Consider the following 25522-nt stretch of genomic DNA (forward strand, 5'->3'; position numbering starts at 1 on the left):
GATCCTGAGGGACTTGAACTATAAACTTTGGATAGGTTTTAGATTAAGAAGTTTGGTTTCTGATAAATTGAGTCTCTCCTGGCTTTGGTGCTCTGATATAATGATATATCTCTTGTACTATCGAAACAGACAAGATAATAAACAACGATATTTAGGAGAAAGCCCACGCTTAATGCGATTATATCAATGCATCAATACGAGTATATAACTCTTGAAGCTGAAACGTAAAAGAAATACATGAAGAAATGGGCAATATAATGCAATCAAAAGAATTTATAAAAGAGTAACAACTAATCAATCAGAATGCTAAAAAAATATTAAAAAATATATAAATATAGTTCATAATAAGCTAGTCTAAACGTAGCTTATAATTAGTTAAGTCTTGAAGAGAAATCTCTAAAACTCTCTTCTTATCTTCCACATCATTTGAGGCATTTGCAGTAGCTAGAGAAACATCAACACATCTGTTGTACTCTTGTTCAGCTGTTGAGACTTTAGATTCAACATCTTCGACTTCTTTCTTGGCAGCATCTCGAAGGGCATTTAACTCTTTCACCTTCTTCCTCGCCTCCTTAAGAGACTGACAAATGTCAGACAACTCTTTGAATTTCTCATTCTTTTTATTCAAGACAAGATCAAGGTATTTCTTGGCATTTAGATATGACACGGATTCTTCAATTTTCAGGGCTTTATCAGCAAGGGATGATTGTGCTTGGTCATAGGAGGTGGCAAGTACAAAGAGAGACTCTAATAAGTTCTTCAAAGGAGAAATATCCACCCCCATTTCATTTACATCCTTAAAAATTACTTGGACCTCATCCTCAAGAGAAGAAACACGTTCTGCAGTGAGATCAGCGAGCTTAGAATGAATCTTATTCCAAGTTCCTTCGACAAAATTCATTCGAAGTTCTGAGATGACTTGCTTTCCGTCAAAAATGGACACGGACATTGTCAGTTTCTTATGGGGAGGATATTCTACATTCGATGTAGTCCTTTCATGTGGGACAAAAGTAGCCTCCCGCTCTAATTTGGGTGACAAAATTGATTTTCTTGAAGTCGGCCCCTCTACAGATTCATTACTATCTTGTGGCTTACTTTGGTGAGAAGTATCCAACATGCTAACATCGTTTGCCTGCAAAACAAATAATAGTAAAAAATGTATATATATAAAAATAAATAAAAGAAGAAATACCATAGTTAGTAGAATCGTGTGGTATCATGGAATAAAAAAAATCATTACCTCTTTAATAGCTGTCAAAGTCTTTGAAGAACTAACATTGTTATGAAAAATCTCTACTGGATGTGAACTATCATCGTTTGGCGTGTCAGAAGGTAGTTTCAATTGCTTCCAACAATGATCACTACGGGTGCTACTACTTTCATCTTGAGATGGACGTTTGTGAGAGGTCCATTGAATTTGAGCTGAATACTTTTCTTTTTGAACTTCCTCAAGGGAAGATCCCTTGATCTTATCTGGAAAAACAACTTTAGATTTCAAAATAGTAGGTTGACTCACAATTAAGACCTCATCGTCTTGCTTTTGAAGAATATTACTATCCAGACCAACAGCACTCACCAAGGACTGTATATAATTTTCAAGAAAATTTTCATGCACCTTTTCCCACCAAGACTTGTAATTGAGCGAAAAGAATTTCTTCAAGTTGGACCCACTAGGAAGAAATATTGCTCTTGCCCTAGATTTTATCAGCACACAAATTCGTGCAAGCCTTAAGCCCTCGACTAATGAAGCTTCACAAAAATCTTGATCTAATCGATCAGGAGCATCTTGAAAAAAGCCAAATTGACGACTGAATCTATGGGGACTATAAGACTCCATAATAAAGATATTTTCATCCCTTAAAGTGAGATAGTTTGAGCTAAGGCTCATAAAGAAATTCGATTGAAATTCTTTTTCAGTGCCGTCATCGCGGTAGTGGTGAGCATTAGGCGTTTTGATCAATGTTGCATCCCAGGAAATGGTTCCCCCTCCATGTATACGCTTTCTTGCATACTCTTTTTCAAAATACCTGGTAGTACCTTCGCCAGAAAAAGAAGCCATAAAAGGATTAGCCGGTCCACCTGCTAATGGGTAATGAGTTTTGAAGTAATAGGTCAACCAACCATACACGTAATGAATTGGAAAATAAGTTTGAACGAGATCAAGTCGTGAGCATCTTGAAATCGTATTTAGACCTTTGTAAATGCTGGCTAAGACTGGAACTACAAGGCTAACTCTTTGTCCACATGCTAAATGACAGGCGATTCTGAAGACGCCCGGACGAATAAAGCCAACCTCCTTTGTAAGAATCACAAATACACACAACCAGCAAGATAAAAAGGCTGCCAAGTATGTTTCATTTTTATTATGACTCTTAACTTCCAACTTGTGAAATAAAGCTTCTTCAGCAGAAGACCAATTAACAGATTCACCAATTACGCCATTTGGGTTATGCGATGATGTAAGACGGGCAAACTTCTTTTCTCTTCTTGGTGAGGGTTGTCTATATTTTGTATCTTTCTTACACCAAAACTCTACCCATCTTTCCATAGAAATATTCGAGTCATGATTATTCTCTACTCGAATTCGATGATAGGCATTAAATAAATGCTCACAAGAGTGAGGAAGAAACCTTTCTCCCTTATCAAATGTGCCTAAAAGTTCTGCAACATTTGATACGACTTCCTACTATGGGTAGACCACCAATCACGTGTAAATCCCAAAATGATATAGATAATTCTCCGATTGAAGTAAGCAGTATATTTATAACAGGATACCAAGCTTCGTAGAAGACTTGTAAGATGTTAGTGTTACGATCATAAGTAAAAAGTGAACCATATACAGCATCATATATTTTTGCATCCTTCAAAGTCTGGCAATTCCTGCTAAGGATATCTTCAGCCTACTCCCAATAGCCTGAAATATAGTGAAACTCTCCATCAAGTGTGAAAGTGTCATCCCATCGAGTCTCTCCATTAATGATTCGTCTTTCCAAACATGGTAAAGAAGTTGCAATATTTTTGGTACGATGATTAGGAGTGCAAAATACCCACGTCTCGGGAGAACGACTGTTATATTCAAGAGTCTAATCATCTAAACCAGGAAGTTCCCCCAAAGATGGCCATGGAGCAGCATATTGGCCAGCTAAGTTCGTACTTACAAACAGTTTGGTCTCCACAACACTGTCTTTATGATTTGATATCACTAGGTACCACAACCCTAAAGAAGAAGAAGTCAAATCTCTAAAGTAAACCATGATTCAATCTGCAAAAAAATAAAACAAAGTATATGTTTTTTTAGCTCTTAAATTAGTAATTCAATAATCATGGTCATGAATCTCAATAATGAACGATTATATTCTTTGAGCAAGACCTATGCCTAATCTAGATGGTGGAAAGTCTTTACAAATCATGTAAAGTCTTTGCCTTAGATGGTGTAAAGTCTTTGGCTTGGACTATGGGATGTCTTTGACTCAAACAGTGTAAAGTCTTTGCCACAAATCATGTAAAGTATTTGCCTTATACGGTGTAAAGTCTTTAGTTTAGACTATGGAATGCCTTTGACTCAGATGGTGTAAAGTCTTTGCCACAAATTATATAAAGTATTTGCCTTAGACGGTGTAAAGTCTTTAGCTCGGACTATGGAATGCCTTTGACTCAGATGGTGTAAAGTCTTTGCCACGAATCATGTAAAGTCTTTGCCTTAGACGGTGTAAAGTCTTTAGCTCAGACTATGGAATGCCTTTGACTCAGAAGATGTAAAGTCTTTGCCACAAATTATGTAAAGTCTTTGCCTTATATGGTGTAAAGTCTTTAGCTCGGACTATGGAATGACTTTGACTCAGACAGTGTAAAGTCTTTGCCACAAATTATGTAAAGTATTTGCCTTAGATGGTGTAAAGTCTTTAGCTCGGACTATAGAATGCCTTTGACTCAGACAGTGTAAAGCCTTTGCCACAAATTATGTAAAGTCTTTGCCTTAGACGGTGTAAAGTTTTTAGTTTGGACTATGGAATGCCTTTGATTCAGACGGTGTAAAGTCTTTGCCACAAATCATATAAAGTCTTTGCCTTAGACGATGTAAAATCTTTAGCTTAGACTATGGAATGCCTTTGACTCAGACGGTGTAAAGTATTCACCACAAATAATGTAAAGTCTTTGCCTTAGATGGTGTAAAGTCTTTAGCTCGGACTATGGAATGCCTTTGACTCAGACGGTATAAAGTCTTTGCCGTAAATCATGTAAAATCTTTGTCTTAGACGGTGTAAAGTCTTTAGCTTGGACTCTGGAATGCCTTTGACTCAAACGGTGTAAAGCCTTTGCCACAAATCATGTAAAGTCTTTTTCTTAGATGGTGTAAAGTCTTTGGCTTGGACTATGGGATACCTTTGACTCAGATGATGTAAAGTCTTTGCCACAAATCATGTAAAGTCTTTGCCTCAGACGGTGTAAAATCTTTGCCACAAATCATGTAAAGTATTTATCTTAGACAGTGTAAAGAATTTGGCTCAAACAATGCGGTACTTTCGAGTCAAATAATGTAAAGTCTTTACCAAGAATAATGTAAAATTATTGGCTCAAACAACGCAGCACCTTTGACTCTAATAGAATATAAGTTCATTGCATATGGAGTAATATTTTCACTTCCAAAAATAAAAATGGCCTAAACAAAAATTATGTGTACCTCGTATCTTGATGAACTCAAGAGTATATGCAAAAAAAAAGAGCATCAAAATTACCAATGCCAATGATTAAAAAAATAAATAAAAGGAGAGAGTCTATTTATAGACAAATAGTGATGGTGAGGAAGTCATTCTTCCAAAGTAACTATAATTACTTTTTGGATTTGGACTCTAGTGGAATGGTATAAATTTATTCTCTCCAAAAGAAAAAAAACAGCCCAAACAAAAAAAATGTACCTCGTATCTTGATGAACTCAAGAATGTATGCAAAAAAAGCATCAAAATTATCAATGCCAATGATAAAAATAAATAAAAGGAGAGAGTTTATTTATAGACAAATAGTGATGGTGAGGAAGTCCTTCTCCCAAAGTAACTATAATTACTTTTTGGGTTAGGACTCTTAGTGGAATGATACAAATTTATTTTCTTCGCTAAAAAAATAAAAAAATGGCCCAAACAAAAAAAATGTACCTCGTGTCTTGATAAACTCAAGAGTGTATGCAAAAAGGAACATCAAAATTGTCAATGCCAATGATAAAAAAAATAAAAAATATATGAGGAGAGAATCTATTTATAGCCAAATAGTGATGGTGAAGAAGTCCTTCTCCCAAAGTAACTATAATTACTTTTTGGGTTAGGACTCTAGTGAAATGATATAAATTTATTCTCTCCAAAAATAAATAAATAAATAAATAAAGAGGGAGGAGAAGAAATTACCTTATATTGTGCTCCCTCGTTGTGGCTTGCAACACTACAATTGATGCAAAATATGAAGAGCATATCTGTCACGACCCAACCCCATAGGCCGCGACTGGTGCCCTAATTGAGCACCCAAACGTACTTTTATCCCAAATTAGCCATTTTAACCGAATAAATATAGGTAGTGATTATAAGAAATTGCTAAACAAATCATAAAAGTAGATATAGGCACGAGAGCTGATAGGCCGTCACAAATACACAAAACCCAAACCATATATACGAAACCCACAACATAACTCTGTCTATAGACCTCTACAGATGATAACATAGTTATATGACGGGACAGAGCCCCGTCGTACCCCTGACCAACATATCCAAATATACAGAGATAAAGTCAGTACCAAAATACAAGCTCCGAACAAGGGAGCACTGTCAACGACGCAGCAAATGTCCTAAATAGGTGGATCAGCAAATCGAACTTCGGTACCTGCGGGCATGTAACACAGCCTCCGAAAAAAAAGGGGGTCAGTACGAAAAATGTACCGAATTTGTAAAGCATGGACTGTAATAATTAAAACCATAATCTGAATAGTGGGTGCAGAAAACGGACTAAATGTTCATAATATCAAAATGCTTATCATAATCACAAATCATATATGCAAATACATATGCCATATCCGACCCCATTTCGTGGGACTCGGTGAACAAAATGTGGTCGCGCTCCCGTCATTGGCGCCACAGCACATCATAACACCAGAGTAGGAAATGTCTCCGTAAGAAATCATATCATATCAGATGGCCATATCAAATCAAATCATATCATATCATATCATATATGTACATGGCACAGCATAACTCCGTGGCATAACATACACCACAACCCATGTACATGTCATACCTGCCCCCTCACATCGAGGCACGGCAAAAAATGCAGAGAAATACGCACGAAAACATATCCTGGCCCAGGCTCAGTGAAAGAGTGGTTACAGTATACACGAGTGGAGTAGTGAGAGACTAAATGCAATTTAAAATACAAAATATTTATACAGACACGATTGCATAATTTCGATAACAAATCATATATAAAAATACTTGAATAATAATAATAGTGCAAGTCTTTTCAATGTCCCGATAGTCTATGTCAAAATAATTTTCTGAAATTATTTCCATATTTCAGAATATATTATGGGACTTAACAGAATAATTAGTCATATGATATTTGGAAGAGTAGCAAAGAGCTTCCTTTAAATTCTAACTAATATAAGTCAAACGGAATAACAAAGAAAAATTCAAAATAGTGGGGCCCACCTCGGACAAATGAGGTGGCGTATCGAAATTATAAGTGTTAACATTCATAACATTATTTATAAGAGTTTCAAGATAGTCGGGTCCTATTTGTGCAAATTCTAGAAGTTTAGACAATTTTTCAAAAATATTCATAAATACTTAATTCAATTCTACTGAATAGAAAATGGTCAAATTTAGGTGTCGATTCCTAAGAGTAGAGTTATTTTCGAGGCTCGTATCCACTCCTATTACATCTAGGACATGCCAAGTGAAGAAAAGGTAAAGCATTACATACCTTATTGGCTTTTTACGGTTGTCCAACTCCAATTCCCGTTTCCACCAAAATCTACAATTGGTCACATTTACCAATTACTATTCATAAGACTGTAAGAATTCAATTTTTCCAATATTTGTCTACAAAAATTTCGGCAGCATCTCTCCTATATATATGACAACCCCGAGATTACAACTCGGCCACAATATCAACAACCAAGCCAACAACAACACCAATATCATCAATAATCAATTTAAACACACTATAACATAAATTGGTTTCTTTTCAACTAGTGCAACAACTTTCAACCAAACTTTGCATTTCCAAGTAAATATGAATATTTCATGTCCATAATTAATTTCAACTCATTTCAACATAGGTGAAAAATATTCCAAGTAAGCTATCCAATTTTCATCAATTCCATATTTCACTCAAAAATTTCATAAATACAACAAAAATATTATAATTCATTTTCTTCTTTCAACTTCATAATCAAATTCATTTCCTTCTTTCAACTTCATAATCAACAACAACAATCCATACTTTTAATAACTTACCTCCATATTCTTATAATATCATACTAAAATTACATAATTCCTACAACCCATTTTAATACCAACTTACACCATTTAAACTTCATTTATATCCCCAAAACCATAACCACAACTAACAAATTATACAAACTTAATTTTTTTTTCCATTTCATCACCTAACCCATATTTCCAACTTCAAATAAATTCATTCAACTTCCAATTCTAACATAAAATTTTTATCATAACTACTACTCCATAACTACTACTAACATACTACACAAAAATTTAATTCATCTTGCCTCCAAAATCTTCATATACATGGATTTATACATATGTAAAACCCACCATGCAAACTTTCATATTTCCATAAATTCTACACATCTCTACATACTACAACATCAACAAACTTCATAACACAAATAAATTGGATTAATTCTTACCTTTTTCTTCTAACTTCTTCACTTAATCAAAGCTCCAAATCAACCAAACAAGCCTTCTATCTTCCAAAATAAATTTACCATGTTATAGAGGACCCTTGATTTAGTGGAAATACCAAGAAATTATAATTTTTGGGGATGAAATTTCAAGAATTTTTTTTTCTCCTCTTTGGCCGAAACTCTCTTTAGTTTTTGCCTTAGTTTCTCCTTTTACTTCTTGTTTTCAAGTCTCTCAAAATGTCTAGAAATCTCTAGGAGTTAGATGACTTAAAGGCTCCCATGTGAAATTGTCATTTTGCCCCTCACCTTTTCTAATATTTCCAAGTTGAAATTCCAATTATGCCCTTAACCTTTTATAGTATTTCCACATGTGAAATTCCAATTTTGTCCTCAACCTTTTATAGTATTTCCACATGTGAAATTCCAATTTTATCCCTAAACTTTTCCAATATTTTCACATCCTAATTTAGTCATAAGAATTATGTATCCAACAAAATCAAACATAATTTTTCCTTTGACTTGTTATCGTTATCCCAAAAATATCCTATTGTGAAAAAAAATAATAAAAAAATATGGGATATAACAATATCCCTATTTATAGAGATCCCTAAGGTTGCTGTGGAAGTATTTGTTTTCATGTGAAACACTTAAAATAATTATACTCCTAAAAGGACTTGAATTATTGGACTACTATTTGTAGTCATTGACCGACATTAACTATCCCTCTAAGTGGATTATGGTTTCAAGCTTAAAGAATATAATAATTATTATTATTATAACTTCGATCATCATGCTTATATAAGGTCCTTCAATTTTTGGTCTTTATCCGATTATGACGTGCGAGATTTACATGTATAATTTAATATTAATCTTAATTAAAATAATACTTCAAGTCCAGTCTTCAAAAAAATAAAATATTTTGACAAGACTAGAAGTAGGGGGCATTTGTAAACATTAAAATTATATTGAATTTAAATTCATAAATTAATTTGGACCATATTAAATTCAAGAAAATAGTCTGAATGATGTGGCAATCCAAGTCAAATAAATGACTCACTAAAAGCACACCATGTGTCAAAGTTATGTGGCAATCCAAGTCAAATTAAATGATCCACTAAAATCACACCACATGTCAAAGTTATATGGCAATTCAAGTCAAATTAAATGAGCCATTAGAATCATGCCAGTGATGCCACGTGCCAAAATTATGTGGCAATCCAAATTAAATTAAATAAGCCACTAAAATCATGCCACGTGTCGAAGTTATGTGGCAATCCAAGTCAAATTAAATGAGCCACTAAAATCATGCAACGTGTCGAAGTTATGTGACAATCTAAGTCAAATTAAATGAGCCACTAGAATAATGTCACGTGTATATGTGACATGTTTTGACCAATCAAATTAAAACTTTTCGCCAAAGAAATCTGATTGGTCAGTTCAAACCAACCAATCAAATCACACCCTTATACCACTCCCTACAACTATAAATAGGGGTCCTCATTATTCTCAGAAAGGGTTTTTTTCAAGAACAAGAAGCAAGAAGAGAGCTCGTGGATCAAAGACCACAAATTTTCTACAAAGCTACAAAGTTTAAGTAATCAAATTCAAGCTCAAGTTCAAGATCAAGAACGAAAGAAAATATCAAGAAGTTCAAGATCAAGTTACTTGTTCATACTTATTATTCGTCATAACCATACAAGTGTTCGTGATGAATAATTCAAATCCAAATTTGAAGATGAAGATTCAAGATCAAGCTATTCAAGCCCTTGACTCTAAATCAAATTCAAATTCAATATATTCCATATTATTTGAAGAATCAGAGGATTGTTATAGAGATTGTAACACGCACTACATTTTGAAATCAAATATTACACTTTGTTACTCCAATTTTTCGATCTTGATTATTTATTTTTTCTCGGCTCGAAAATTTGTTGTTTACCGTACTTTTGTACTTTTTAATTATAGTTTTATTATTTAAATATAGTTGATATTTGTGCAAATTTTATAATTACTTTAAGTAAAATATATTTAGAACAAAAATTTAAAATTAATAAAATAATTTACTATCACATAATATATAGCTAAAATAAAGGATTAAAATCATTTAATTAATACTGCAGGTTTTTGGTACTAATACTAATCCAAAGAAGACGCGGATTTCCACTGAAAGGAAAGTGACCTCTCCCAAAATTTAAATTTACTTGATGGTTTCGTCTTTGTTTATAATATTAGCAGTCCTTAGAAATAGGCCTCTGGCCCTTGTTATCTTTTAATTAGAGTATTAATTAATAAGCATTTCTCATTGAAACATCAAATAAAGTAAGTAATCTTCTTATTTTAGAAATTAGATAATTGTCATTCATATCACAAAAGATTATTACAAAGTGGAGTCATCACCATAAGAATTATTAATACCCAAAAGGCTTAGGGCATGAAATATTATTACCATTAAAACTAAACACTTTCTCTCCCCCTCAACGGGGCCGTCCTACTGAAAACGGCGTTATCATAATTCCGTTAACTCACGGGGGCTTCTTCAAAAAGTAGTATGAAGCTTGAGCGATTGACCCTAATTCCGTCTACCGACTCCGACGGCCGTCTGAACGGCGCCGATGATTCCAACAAAGTTCCGAGGCTTCCTCGTTGGACCAGACAAGAAATTCTGGTTCTGATACAGGGGAAAAAAGTTGCTGAAAACCGGATCCGTCGAGGGCGAACCGGAGGTCTGGAATTGGGTTCAGCACAGGTTGAACCCAAATGGGCTTCTGTTTCTTCCTACTGTAAAAGACATGGTGTGAACCGTGGACCGGTTCAATGCCGGAAGAGATGGAGTAATTTGGCAGGAGATTTTAAGAAGATTAAAGAGTGGGAGTCTTTGATTAAAGAAGAAACAGAGTCCTTTTGGGTCATGAGGAATGATTTGAGGAGAGAGAAAAAATTACCTGGATTTTTTGATAGAGAAGTGTATGATATTCTTGATCGTGGAAATGGAAACGGAAATGGCGATGAAGAAGGAGGGTTGGTTTTGGCTTTGGGGTCAGAAGTTTTGTTTGATAGTGGGAAAAGTGCTGCTGCTGCAGGGGATGATGGCTTGTTTTCAGATTTTGAGCCAGATGAAGCAGGCGCCACTCCCCATAAACCAGTCAATGACCCTCCTATTCCTACTCCAATTTCAGGTACAATCTATTTCTTTTTTCTCAATTACAACTACATATATTGGAGTAGCTATAGAGTGTTATTAAATTAATAATGCAACATTTTGTATCTCAAAATATTGAGTTAGTTGTGAATATATTTTTCCATTTGTGAGAAACCACACGACCCAGAACTCATGTCTCAAACAAACAAACAATTTTGTACTGCATATTTACTTTGTCACCGTTGAATTAAATTTTTGGTGTAAATGAAATTATTTTTGATGAGATATCTTGTCTTTTAAACATTTGTGTACTTGGGTGCTCAAAATAATAGAATTGATATACCTCTAATGGTGTCATCTTCAAGTTTAAAGCATTTCTTTTTCCGAAGATGAGTACGAATAGCAATGGACTGCCCAATAATAATTCAATTATACCAATGGACTGCCCAATACGGCAACCAAGGAATGCTCTCTTCTATCTTAAGTTGTGCGGACTCTTCATATTTGCTGCCGCACCCATGTCGACACGAGACGGGTGTGAGTACGAATAGCAATGGACTTCCCAATAATAATTCAATTAAACCAATGGACTGCCCAATACGACAACCAAGGAATGCTCTCTTCTACCCTAAGTTGCGCGGACTCTTCATATTTGCTGCCACACCCAAGTCGACACGAGACGGGTGCGAGTGCGGGATACGTGTGGGATTCGGTCAACCCACATCGAATACTTTGACCAAGAGTCCACGGACAACCAACATCAGATACATCAAACGGGTGCGGGATTCGGTCAACCCACATCAACTACTTTGACCAAGATACTTTTCCTCTTGGTCAATATTTGTTGCTTCATGTTTCAAGCCAAACAAAGAGATGCTAAATATTCAAGCGGTTGTGTTCTGACTTATGGTAGACAGTAGCAATGATCTATAAGGAGAGTTGGTGGAAGGTCTTGAATGACTTTCTTTTTATTTTCTGAGGGGAAGAATATCTTTAACTTTATAACTATATTTTTATAATATTGAATCTTTTTAGCCGAATCCTCGCACCCATATCCATACTCGGATTCGTATCCGCGAATCTTAAAATTTAGATTTTGCCGAATCTGACTCTCAGATTCGCATCCGTCTCGGACACCCACACCCGAGTCTGAGCAACGTAGCTTCTACCACAATCCAGATATTTTCAGCTCCTATTCTTTAGCATAGAGGTCTTGGTCATTGAGAGAGGCTCTTAGCAGTTATTGAACATCCTCTAGTTGTTGCCTTTAAAGGCTCTGCTTTAAGCTCAGCATTACGGAATTCTTTAGTATTCAACGTACGTTTTCATTGCACCTTTCATAAGTTTGAACTTCTTCCATGTTCTTTCCATAGGACTACCATGTACAGTTGAGGCCCATGTATCAGCCACAATGTGTTGGAACTCAATATGTCCTGCCAAGTGATTAAGTAACTTGAATGGTTTAGGACTTCTAGTCTGTACCTCCTCCATTGTGACACATAGCAAAGAATGGTCAGAAAAATGAGGGTCCTTAACTTCTACTTCTAGATGAGGCCACCTGTTCATCTAGGCATGATTGACCAGTGCCTTATCAATTTTACTATGGATATGTGAAATTGTCCATGTAAAGAATCTCCCTGTAGACCTAAGTTCATTTACTCACCAGGAGGTCACGGGTTCAAGCCTTGAAAACAGCCTCTGGCAGAAATGCAAGGTAAGACTGCGTACAATAGACCCTTGTGGTCAGGCCCTTCCCTGTACCCTGCGCATAGCGGGAGTTTTAGTGCACCGGGCTGCCCTTTACTCACCATGTCTTCAAAATTCCTGATCTCTGCATCCATGACTAGGGTGCTCCTATCCTTTCCTTTGAGAATAGAGTTGAAGTCCCCCATTATGAGGCGTGAGTTTTGGACAATAGAGTTGCAGACCACAACCCGTTCCTATCCTCAATTGTATGAAGTCCATATGTGGCAGTAAAATCAATCAGATCTCTCTGCTTTAATTTTAATAGAGCAGTGCATAAATTGGCTATCAATATCCAAGATAGTAACCTGAACGTAACCTGAACCAGTAGCCAGAATCTACCTCTATCATTGGCATCATTATTTGAATGTCACATCCATCCTGGCATTACCCTCATGATTATTTGGCTAGCTTTCTGTTGAGTCACTCTATGTTCCACTACAGCAAGTCGGCAATAATATCAACATGCTCTTTTTTTATTACCCTAGGAAATTCCTTGTGCTTATGCAACTTATTAAACCCCCTAGCTTATTATTTCTATCAATACTGCATAACTTAGGCAGAATTTAGTACTGTATGTAGAGTAGTACAGGTGTGTGATTAAATTAATAATACAACATTTCGTATCTCAAAATATTGTATTAGTTGTGAATTTATTTTTTCGTATGTGAGAAACCACACGAATCGAAACTTAGGTCCCAATATTTGTGTTTTGTACTAGTACTAGTACTAGTTTCACAACAAACAATTTTGTGCTGCATATTTACTTTGTCACTGTTGAATTAGATTCTTGGTGGAAATGAAATTATTTTTATCTTGTCTTTAAACATTTGTGTACTTGGGTGCTCAAAACAATAGAATTGCACTACAATGGTGATATTGTATACCTCTAATGGTGTTATATTCAAGTTTAAAGCATTTCTTTTTCCGAAGATGAGTATACCTTTTTCTTGTTCTATTTCGAATAGCAATGGACGGCCCAATACTAGGTGAATTCAATTATAGGAATACAACAATATACCCAGTAAAATTTCATAAGTGGGGTCTGGGGAGGGTGATGTGTAGGCAACAACCCTACCTTGTGAAGCTAGAAAGGTTATCTATGATAGACCCTCAGTTAGAGTAAGCCATATCTAAATCAGTAAGGAAAGGAAATACAAAAGTGAAAAAATCATATAGAAAATAATGGGAAAAAAAACAGTATCAACAACAAATAGTACGATAAACGAAGCAGAAGAAATAATAGGAAAAAACTTATCAAATAATAAGGTAGTAAGAGAATGATAATAATACTACTAAAAAGAAAATCTCGACAATACTCGACTTAATTCTCGGCCTTCATATTCCCCTATCTAGGTCATGTCCTTAGTAAGCTGCAAGTGTTTTATGTTGTCTTATCATCTCTCCCTAATGTAAGTTACAAGTCCATCTTTAGCTTCCAAACATCTCCACAAAGCCCCCTAGGAACTTTGTCATAAGCTTTTCCTAGGTCGATGAACATCGTAGGTTAGTCTCTCTTCCTTTCCCTATACTACTACATCAATCTTCTAACAAGGTGAATGACTTTTGTAGTAGAATCAAGAATGTCCAGCATGAATCCAATTCAATTATAGAAATAAATATTTAAATTAGGTAATAAATATTCATTTCCCTTTTCCTCTAGAAAGTACTAAATTCTTCCTCTTCCTTGTGGTGGAATTCCAATTGTTTAGAACTTATTATTTAGCTCTCTCTTGTTTTATCAATTATTTGGTTTTCTTAATTATCTTGAACTTATTATTTGGTTTTCTCCTTCTTGCTTTCTATCAATTATTTGGTTCTCTCTTCTTTGTGTCTCCTTTTCCTTTCCTCCAGTAAGTACCTAGTTTTAGTATTTAGGTCTTGAATTCAATCTTCTTGAAGTTCTTTTTGAACTTATTTTCTTGATTTTGGATTGCAGAGCAACAACATCAACCACTCTCTCAAGTTTCTCCTACACAAGGTACGTCTATATAATGTTAAATCTGCACACATCGAAAGGTTCTTTTCTTTTAGTTAATTCTATTTGTTTTCTTTTTCTGCCCTACGAATATGTGTATAGGTTATATTTGGGTTTCAACTGAGATATGTGGCAGATAACACAAATTGAAAGAAGACATATATTCATCTGATTGCGTCTGTTGTGGTGCTACTGTAATTTTTATGAAGTCAAACTCTTGACAAAAGTAAAATATTTGAGGGTTGGATACATAGAAGACAATAATTGTAGGAGTTTGGGCAATATTTGGTTGAAATTTGAAAGGAAAAAAAAAAGGAGTACTTGAATTCTTTTCCAAATTTTCCCAATATTTCTATGGACAAAAGCATCATACAAGACCATTTGCCCACCAACATACTACTGCTAGTCCATAAAGTAGCAAGGAAGTTTTATTTGCATTTGGTTTTAAGCTATACTCCGACAATCTAATATACATACATATATAGCAAACTCTGTATTTTTTCATTGGTTGCTCTATACAGACAACAAACCTCTGCTTAAACTTAATTTACTCTGCTAGTTTCCTAGTCACCATTATGGTTTTGTAGCCATCCTAAATTAGATATATTGTTTCTTATAGTATCCAAAAATAAATCTGTTCAATACCCCACATAGCTGACATTTTTTTGTTTTCAGTAGTCTACACTGGTCGGCCTCGGCAACGTGTACCGTTATTGATAACACTAGTTATAGAGTATTTCATACTCTGGCAACAGAATGCTCATGATCTCATAAGTTTAGGATCTACAATTCAGTTGGTGCGCTTGTAAAAATCAGTTGGTAAACACAATAATTTGAAAATAGGATGTCTTTTAACTGAGAAAAAGCCCAAAATTATCCCTTTCTTTGGCTTTAGACTCGAAGTCATCCCTCCCTCTTCTTTCGTATGGACCATTAATAATTCTTCACTTCTGAAATATTGGTGCCCTTTAGGTCCCTACCTAATCTCTGTCTTTGCACATGGATTCACGTCCCATAGAAACTAATTGAAAAGATAAAAATAGTGGAACTTCACAATATTCTAACACAAACTAGATTTCTTCATGAACTTATTCTTGTAGTGGCAGACCAAAAGCTTAGAAATTACGTACTAGAACAAAATACACACTAAGAGCCCTTTTGGATGGGCTTAAAAAAATGACTTTTATGTATGGAGTGCTTTTAGAACTTTTAAGTGCTGAAAGTTATTTTTATAAATAAGCAGTTGAGTGTTTGGATAAAAGTGCTTATGCTGAAAATAAGTTGTTGATGTGTTTGGCAAATAAGTACTGTTATGCACTTATTTTCTGTGAAAATGACTGAAATACCTTTAAAGACTCCCTGATATATCCATAACTGGAAGATCCCTGGCTTTGACAACATTAATATACAAAAAATGCATTTGCTCCACCAAATCATAAGTATTAGCAGTCTTATCTCTACCCCAATACCCCATTCTTGCAGCCAAATGTGGCCTTGTTTCCACTAACCCAAGTTCAGGCCTTGGACCACCACCCATTTGCATTTGCATTACATTGCTAGCCATAGATCCACCAGTCTTTGCAAAATCAACCCTTTTCTCTATAACCACCGGAGGAGGTGGTGGGCCAGACGCCGGCGCCGGTGCCCGTGCCGGAATAGAATGAAAAGTTCTTACCTCTGGTTCTTTCTTATTCTTTGTCTTCTTGATTTCAGTCTCCTTCATGTACTTTTCTTCAAATTTGTTGGTGTTAATTTCTTGAAAAGGGGTTGCTCTATCTTCACCATTATTCACATTCTGCTGCTCCGTTGTTGCTGAAGAAATGAGGAACAAATGTGAATTTAGGGCTTTAGCTGAGAGGGTACTTTGGGAATTAAAATAAAATATAAGGGATATAAAAGTAATTTTCATGGTCAACGAAAATGGTTGTAAGCCCTCCAAAAAAAGGTTAGGATTTGCAACTTATCATTTTTGGGTGACTTTAAAAATTTTATGGCTTAAATTTAGCATTTTAAGTTGATAGCCAAACACCACAATAAGCTAAAAAGGGCGTATAAGTTGGTTATAAGCCCATCCAAATGGGCTCTAAAAAGCTTAAATAAAGTCTTACTTCTTAGTAAGACTCATCATTCTGGTCTTTGATTTGCACGTTTTTTTATTTATTTTGCTGTGCAATCACTCTTCAGTGACAAATTCCAAATAGCTTAATGTTATCCGGGAGATAAACATTGGAACTTAACCTATATGCCAATTTGAGGTCAAGTTATTAAATTAAATCATTTAATTTAAATGCTAATCCAATACCCACATAACCTTAAAATATAGTTAGAATTGCATACAACTTCTACAGATTCCACAGCCACACGCACGAGTATTCACTACAACTTTTAGAATAAAACTAGTACATATATTTGACGTTAAAATTGAAACCTCTAGTGTTAATCTTCCTAAGCATACATTAGGGGGGCAAATTAGTACAAGGTTGTATGCAAGCACACAACTCTATGATGATAGTTACAAACTTGTGATTGTTTTATTGTCTGTAGTGAAACACACTTTAGAATTCATAAACTGAGATTTTAAAATCTAAAATATACACCTTTCGCCTATGTTTGGGACATGGTGACTAAACCCAACATGATAAAACCACCGGCTAGAAGGCCCAAATATGTTCCTCCCATTTATTTTCTTTTGCTTCTTCATCGTATCTCTCTTTGGTTCTTTGATTGTGCTCCAGATACATATTGAAAGCTCAAAAGAATCTGGTTTGCAGATCAATTGGTTATGGGAAACAAAGAGAGCTAAAGAATCAACAAAATCATGGATATGTATACTGAAAGTGAAACACAACAAAAATATTTATAAGTACAAAATAAAAATCATGACTCTTGATGCAGCTACAAGTAAAAGTTGAAGGAATTTAGTTTGTATCAGATGATATACAAAAGGAGACTAGTATACAGACATGACATTAAATAGCTAACGAAGGATATGGAAGAGACTAAGGGGTCGTTTGATAGAATGTATTAGAAAAAATAATGCATGCATTAGCTTTATGTATTAGTAGTACTTCGTTTGGTACACTTTTGCAACCTATGTATAACTAATGTTTGTACTAGTGATACACTCTATTGTGTATTAAGGAGTGTATTACTAATACATGAAAATTCATGGTATTAGTAATGCAAGGGGATTTAATGCATGCCTTAGCATGGTTAAAAACCCAATTTTCCCTCAATCTCTTTTGCATCTTTTCTACCATATTTGTAGAGGGTATCTTTGTAAATAAATATTTTTTTAAAAAATTATGCAATGCATGCTATTTTTAATACATCATATCAAACAATGCATAAGAAATATTGCAGGCATAAGAAATAATGCAAGTATTACTAATTCACTCTATTTAACATTATTCTTACACACACTATCAAACCACCTCTAAATGTGCACCAATATATCAACCACGGAGGACTATTAGTGCTTCATGTGAAAGAAAGGGGATGGCTTTGCTAAAGTCAAAGATAAGGAATTATTTTGATGTTGGCTTTTCTCTTTTAACACATTGCTGGGTTATTTGTCATCGTCATAGAGTCTTTTCAAGAACTTTTGACTTACATCTCTAAAAAGCAAAAACCTCAGATCACTATCGAGCTCCTTTACTGTTTATACCTTACTCAGATATCCTAGGTTTTCTCATGTCTGCTGGAAGTCCCACTGAAATTGTTGTTTTCAAGATACACATTTGAAACAAATATAGTTTAAGCAAATTAGTTTTGGTAAAATTTAAAATTGTTTATATTGCTTCATCTCTGTGCCAAAGGTCACTCTATTAAGTATTGCATTTTCTACGCCGAAGTGGGTGTGGTTTATGTTTCAGACTGTTTTTAAAGCCCAACAAAATGGAAATGCAGCTTTTGAAGTGAATCAACTTACATTAAATAAATCTGTAGATATGAGGTAGTTTGTCAAATGTCATTCTAACTTTTCTTTTAGTAGGCGTTTGGCCATGCAATTTCATCTCATGATATGAAGTCATGAGATGAAATCAGCGTTTGGACATGCGATTTTTCGTTGATTTCATCTCATGATATGAAATCCTAATTCACCAAAAATCATGATTTGAGAATTTCAAATCATGTTATGGGATTTTTCAAATATAAAAATTGACCCACAAGGTTATATTTTGTAAAAGTAACCCATATTTAATTTATATATATCTACTAGCCATTTGTTTCATATGTAAATAAAATTTATAATTCATATCATTACTTTTAAAATCGTTTATATTTCATATAACGATTATTCTCTCCAATATAAAATTTATTTTTACTTTAAATCAATTCTTAGTTTACCATTTATATTCACCAAATTCATTATGTTTGATCAAATTTATTACTAGTTTATTCAAATCAATGTTTAATAATAAAAAAGATTTCATCATTATATTGAGTGGAGAAGACTAATCACTATGGTCTGTGGCATTGATTGCAAAATTAATTTCCTTAGCTACTAACAGCTTGAACTCTACAACTTATGTTTAATTTTATTTTTTTATTGAATTAATTAAGGTTTGATCAATAGATGTTGTATTTTTTTAGAATAACTTTGTGATAATGTATAATGCGATTTTATAAACTTTTGTTTATTTGGTAAGATTGTATAAACAATTGGAACAATTTTGATAGTTTTACAACTTGTCGAGTTTTTATGTTTATGAGAAAACATACAACATAAAAAGTCCAAATTGTATGTAAAAACAAAACTTCAATTTCATCTCATAATTTCATATCACATGGCCAAATGGGCCCTTAGACTGGTAATTCACATTCTTGTTGAACTTTTGCATTTCCGGTAAAATGTCCCTACCTGTCTCACCATCCTTGAAAAAAGATAAACAAGAAAGAGAGGAGCAATAGTTGCTTGAAAGAAAGAAACAATCAAAAGAACACATTGGGATGCCCATTCTGAATTGGAGTATTTTTTTTTCAGCAGGTACAAGCCAACCTACCACCCGAGAACCCGATATAGGAAGCGGTCAGGAAGGAAGGAAAAGAAAGCAAAACGACTTAGATGCAGATGATGAAGAAGCAAGGAATGTGCAACATCACTTAGTGAGAGCATTGGAGAGGAATGGCAAACTTGTGAGCTCCCAACTTGAAGCTCAGAATATGCATTTTGAACAGGATAGGGAGCAAAGAAAGGGCCATGTCGATAACTTAGTAGCAGTACTTACCAAGCTTGCAGATGCTTTGGGAAGAATTGCAGATAAGTTATAGTGCCCTGTTCAGTTAATTACAATGCATAGCATGTTGTCTTCAACCACAAGGCTGAAGTTCAGTTTTGGTTGGTTAATTAGTAGTTGGAGATAACATTCTTCTTAGCTTTCAAAGGCTTAGTCTGGGCACAGCAGGTGTACAAAAGAAATAGTAATAAATACAGAATTTGGAGGGGCTGGCATCTTTTTGTTTTTTCTTAATTCTTGTTTATACACAAGTATCTCTTATGTCACAATTGTCCGACAGGTAGGATTTTGTTTATGAGCGTCCTTATATCTTATCTGACTACTTGGGATTGCTTGCTCGGTTTGCAGACAAATTGTATACAAATTATGATATCTCCATTTTAGTTGGCATTGTATTAATGAGGATTTCCTTTAATCTATGGCATCTAATTTAAAGGGGTTTGGTTTTAAATTGAATAGTCTTGTTTCAATAAAATATCTTTGGCCTCTTTACTTTATGCTATTTAATTTTCGTATTTAGTGTTATTTTTTTTAAAAAAACACAATATATGAGTAGCAATAATTATTTATCTCAAATAATGAATCTTCTATCTTCTATCTATCTATAGTATGAGCCCATTTGGATGGGCTTTTAGTTGGTCAAACCAACTTATAAGTCCATTTTTAGCTTTTGAACGTGTTTGCCTAATGTTAATTTTAAGTCATAAAGTTCTTAAAGTCAGTCAAAAATGAAAAGTTAAGATTTCTATCTTTTTTTTTTCTAAGTGCTTAAAGTCATTTTGTTTGATCATGGAAATTACTTTTATATTCCTTATATTTTAACTAAATTCTCAAACTACCCTTTTTATTCTTTTAACCCTAAAATTCAAATACTTATTTTCAAAATAAGCACTTATATCCAAACACTCAACTGTTTATTTATATAAATTACTTTCAGCACTTCAAAATTTTAAAAACACTTTATATATAAAAGTTATTTTTTTAAGCCCATTCAAACGACCTCTATATTAAAAGCACGAAGACTCTTAAAATGTTGATTGAACTTTTTGTCCTTTATTAAAGGACTTCTTTTCACCATTTTTTTAATTATTATATTATTATTTTAATGATATTAAATATTGAATATAATAAATATAACAAATGTTAAATGAAGAAGGTTTTCTTATTATGGTTAAATTCCTATCCAAAGATTTTTTTTCCAACTAAAATAGACTTGATCTAGAAAGAAATAGTCAAAAAAAAAACTTCAAAATAACAATTAAAAAAAAGTAAAAAGAAAAGAAAAAAACAAAAACAAAAAAAAACAAGAAAAAGTCTTAAAAACCGTAAAAAAAATTAGACTTGATCCACAGTCAAAAAAACTTTCAAAATAATAATCAAAAAAGGTATTAAAAAAAAAGAAGAAACGAAACGACCAAAAACAAAAAAAAAAGTCCCCAAAAAAGTTTTAAAAATTAGGAAAAGAAAAAAAAACTTCCAACAAATAAGGGAAAAAAGTCAAAAGAAAACGTCCCCCCCCGTCCCCCCCCGTCCCCCCCTCCCAAAAGAAAATGCTAAATTTTTCTAGTAACAATTTTCCTAATATTTAGAATTGAAACAAACTAGCATAATTTTTATAGTTTAACCAAACATAAAGTTCTACAATCCAATACTAATTCCAATTAGACAACACTGAAACACATATTATCTATATAAGGAGTAAATTTGTGTTCACATCAAAGCAATACGTTTATACACAGATGGGTTTAGTGGTAATAATATTTTTCCTCTCTTTCATAATATTATATTATTCCTTAATTTATATGGTTGATTATTTTTCTGCATTTTTATTGGCTTCAATTTTTGTTTGTATGTATGCATACTTGGAAGAAAGATATATGTTTATTTAAAAATTGAAGGAGCTTTCAGAATACGACTCTACAGCTCCTATCTAAGGAAAACTATAATATTAATATTCAATATAAATTACAGCATACAAATATATGACCCAAGTTATTGAAACTACTATGTTCGTTCTCTTCTTTTCTTTATACTATGATCATTATTGTTTCCCATTGCCCAAAATCCAACAGACAAGCATTGCAGCAACTTGCCCTGCAAAAGTTGCAAGGAATATATAGAGTAAGTATTTTATCGTGGACAAATGTTAAACAACATGAGTTGTGGTGCGAGATTGTCCCATTTTTAATTAGAGGTCTCGATTTCGAGTTTTGAGTATGAAAAAAGTTTTGTTGGGAACTCCACCTTTAAATGAGTCCTATAGTGTGTGATTCGAATTTAGTCGGAGTTCCAATTGGACAATAGACATCGGGTGAAAAGAGGGACATAGAATCAGAAGTACATTTAATTATTTTGTCTACTATTATTGTCAAATTCACAAATATTAAAAAATAATTAAAACATATATTTAATGTGAAATTTATTTTATACACAAAAAATGTTGATTTGTGTCCTGCGATAGGAATAAAAAATGACGTATTTATAAACTTGATAATATGGGAGAGTAATATTCACGTAATAATTTATAATTGTGTGCTCAATGATATAAGTTACACACGTAATAATTTTTTCATTTTATATACACTTTTTATTAACTGAAATGGTACTTACGTGTAAAAGACTCCGCTTTAGACAAAATCATCTTTTTACCTTTTTTCTTCAATTATTATATCATTATTTTAATGATATTAAATATTGATTATAAATATAATACAAATTAGATAGAGAATATTTTCTTATTATGTTCAAATTTTTATACAAAGAAACTTTTTTCAACTAAAATAGATTTGATCCAAAAAAAATTTAAAAAATTTCCAAAATAATAGACAAAAGAGGTTTAAAAAATGTCCCAAAAATAGCCCCAAAAAAGTCAAAAAGATGGTTTAAAAATAGGAAAAAACAAGTCAAAAAAGGGTTTAAAAATAAGCAAAAAATTAACAAAAAACGTCAACAAAACAGTAAAAACTAAAGTAAAAAACCCCCCAAAAAACAGGCAAAAAAAGGTCCACAAACGGTTTTTAAAATAGGCAAAAACAAGTCAAAAAAAGGGTTTAAAAAATTGACAAAAAACGTCAACAAAAAACTTTAAAAGAAAGTGAAAAAAAAACCAAAAAAAAGTTCAAAAAAATAGGCAAACAAATAATCCAAAAACGATTTTTAAAATAGGCAAAAAAAGGTCCAAAAACCAGAAAACCCAAAAAGAGTCCAAAAGAAAATAGGTAAACGTTTTCTAATAATACTTGAATTCCTAAGTTTATGGGACATTTAAATCAATTAACTTTACCTTTTATACATCTATATGATATGAAAAAAGATATCCACTAGCAAACTTGTAATTTACTAATTCTTAAAAATAATTATCATTTAATTATTAACCTAATATTTAATATAAATTTGACATATTGTATCCTATTTTTATTTGAAGTCTAAAAATCATAAGATATAGGAAGACTACTTCAATATCTATATAATTATGAGGGTCAGATTGATGAGCATGGAATCTCCCGTTCTTCTTTTCTGTTTCCTCCTTTCCGTAAGTCTTTCACCTTATTTTAACTCTCAATAATTGATGTAATAGTGTTGTAGTTTGTAATTATCATTGTTGTTTTCTACCTTATGTTATATTATGGGGATAAATATAGTTTATACTAGGTTTACAAGTGTACTACTTATTCTCCCTCCTTTTATTTTTTTGTAATAATTGTACACATGTCATCATTGCAATTTACCTTATTTTAGTTTAAAACATGGGAAGCTTCCCTTGCTTGAGAATGAAACCCTACGTGGCGCGAATTCAGATTAGTCGGACTTCAATACGGATATCAGACACTGATGAAAAATAAAAAATAATAAAAAAAATATCATGGCTTGGACTATCAACATACTGCAAAATTAAAGGAAGGGAGGAATTAGTTTTTCCAGTTTAATTTTCATAATCTTCAGCCGTATAGTATATTATTCAACTCTTAGCAATCAACTAGATTATTATAATTTCGTCCAACTTTTGCAGGAATAGAAAGCCATAGCGACAATCTCAAATAAAGCTTCTCTCAACCTCAACCACTTTACTTTTGTATATTATTATTTGGACATTTTGAAATATGAACTTTGTTAAGTAACTATTTTTGTTATTTTTTGAGCTTCAGACTAATGATATAGTGGATAACAATCAAGGTTAATGGAAGATTATAAGTGAGATCGGAGATAAGGAAGCCTCAAACATGTTAGTGTTGCAACGTGAGAAAGTTAGTTAAATAGTCAATGATATGTAAAATTGGTAGACTACTGTATTGAGAAACCTCTATATAACTCTCGTCTCCTAGCTATTATTTCAACTTGGTGTTTTGTCACTAGAAACTATTATGGGCATATATGGAAATACAATGTTAAAGAAAATGTGTTGCAACATGCTTTTTCATAGAAATAATTATGTGTCAGATATATTGAATTTCTAAGAGGAATATCAAAGTCATTAACGGGAGTAATGATTATGATGGAGAAGTCAAATTAAAAAATTATCAAAAAAGAAAAAACGATACTAAAAGGAAAGTGAGATAAATCAATAGAAAGGGAGTATATTTTTTTGGCCTTTTGGCCATCTCAAAAAAGAAAGAAAAAAGTCTTAGCGATAATTTTGTATAGTTTCCTTTTGTCTTATATTAATAACAAAAGGGACTTTAATACTCTTATCCTTTTGTAGGAGGGAAATTTATTTTATATATATATATATATATATATATATATTATTATTAATAATAATAATAATAATAATAATAATAATAATAATAATAATAATAATAATAATAATTAGCGCGCCATACATGTGCAAAACACGTACTCTAAACTAGTACTATATTAAAAGCATGAATGTATTAATAATATTGTTTGAATTTTTTACCTTCATTAAAAGACTTCTCTTTAAACAAAATCGTCTTTTCACCATATATTATTATTTTAATAATATTAAATATTGAGTATAATATAAATCCTAAAATAATTTATCCTAAAATAATTGACCAACTTCTAAATATTTGGTAGAAGGCTTTGTTTATTAAGGTATCCTAAAATAATGAAAAATTCCATGAATCCTATTATATACAGAGAGGTTTAGAACTAAATATGTCTGTGGATAATGAAATTGATTTAATCAATGTATTTTTATTAATTTTTATTTTATAACATAAACATATTGTTTACGTATTATGTTTTCTAGGTTCATTAGGAGTTTTAATGTTAAATTTTCTACATTAGGAATTTGAAATAAAATAATTTTTATATATTAAATGCATCTGTTTGGCTTTACCATTTTTCGCTTCTTACCCTTTTTATTTTTACAAGAGTCTAACTTTTTCTCTTTCGGCCGATGTCCTTTTTTAAGAAAACTTTTAAATGTAAATTAATAATTTTTTTTCACTCCTGATTCTCAATTCGGGACCAACTCCCGACCTCGATTCGATACCCAACTCTCGAATCCCAAATCAGCTCGGGATCGAAACTTGATTTCGGTGTTAGGT

General features: G+C 32.9%; 2 protein-coding genes and 1 long non-coding RNA gene across 4 annotated transcripts; 1 reads left to right on the plus strand and 2 right to left on the minus strand.

The window, feature by feature from the left end:
• Positions 1–234: 234 nt before the first annotated feature.
• LOC129893076 (uncharacterized) lies at positions 235–2548 on the minus strand. Its single transcript, XM_055968571.1, has 2 exons — positions 1241–2548; positions 235–1132 (listed from the first exon to the last, which is right to left on the minus strand). The coding sequence occupies exons 1-2, from the start codon at positions 2546–2548 to the stop codon at positions 350–352; spliced, it is 2091 nt and encodes a 696-aa protein (XP_055824546.1). The 3' UTR covers positions 235–349.
• Positions 2549–2754: 206 nt separating this feature from the next.
• Positions 2755–8111, minus strand: LOC129887979 (uncharacterized). The gene is made up of 4 exons (XR_008766527.1): positions 7913–8111; positions 6961–7011; positions 5397–5885; positions 2755–3262 (listed from the first exon to the last, which is right to left on the minus strand). It is a non-coding gene; the product is annotated as an uncharacterized LOC129887979 (long non-coding RNA).
• Positions 8112–10280: 2169 nt separating this feature from the next.
• LOC129884278 (trihelix transcription factor ASR3-like) lies at positions 10281–20465 on the plus strand. 2 transcript variants are annotated; one of them, XM_055958661.1, is made up of 3 exons: positions 10281–11085; positions 14731–14772; positions 19760–20465. In XM_055958661.1, exons 1-3 carry the CDS (start codon positions 10458–10460, stop codon positions 20041–20043), a joined length of 954 nt encoding a protein of 317 aa, XP_055814636.1. In that variant the 5' UTR covers positions 10281–10457; the 3' UTR covers positions 20044–20465. The 2 variants fall into 2 exon arrangements, with proteins under 2 accessions (XP_055814636.1, XP_055814593.1); XM_055958618.1 differs by having other exon boundaries at positions 10286–11085; positions 19757–20465.
• Positions 20466–25522: the final 5057 nt, after the last annotated feature.

This window comes from Solanum dulcamara, chromosome 1 (genome assembly GCF_947179165.1).
Source record: "Solanum dulcamara chromosome 1, daSolDulc1.2, whole genome shotgun sequence".
In the NCBI taxonomy this organism is placed as follows: Eukaryota; Viridiplantae; Streptophyta; class Magnoliopsida; order Solanales; family Solanaceae; genus Solanum; species Solanum dulcamara.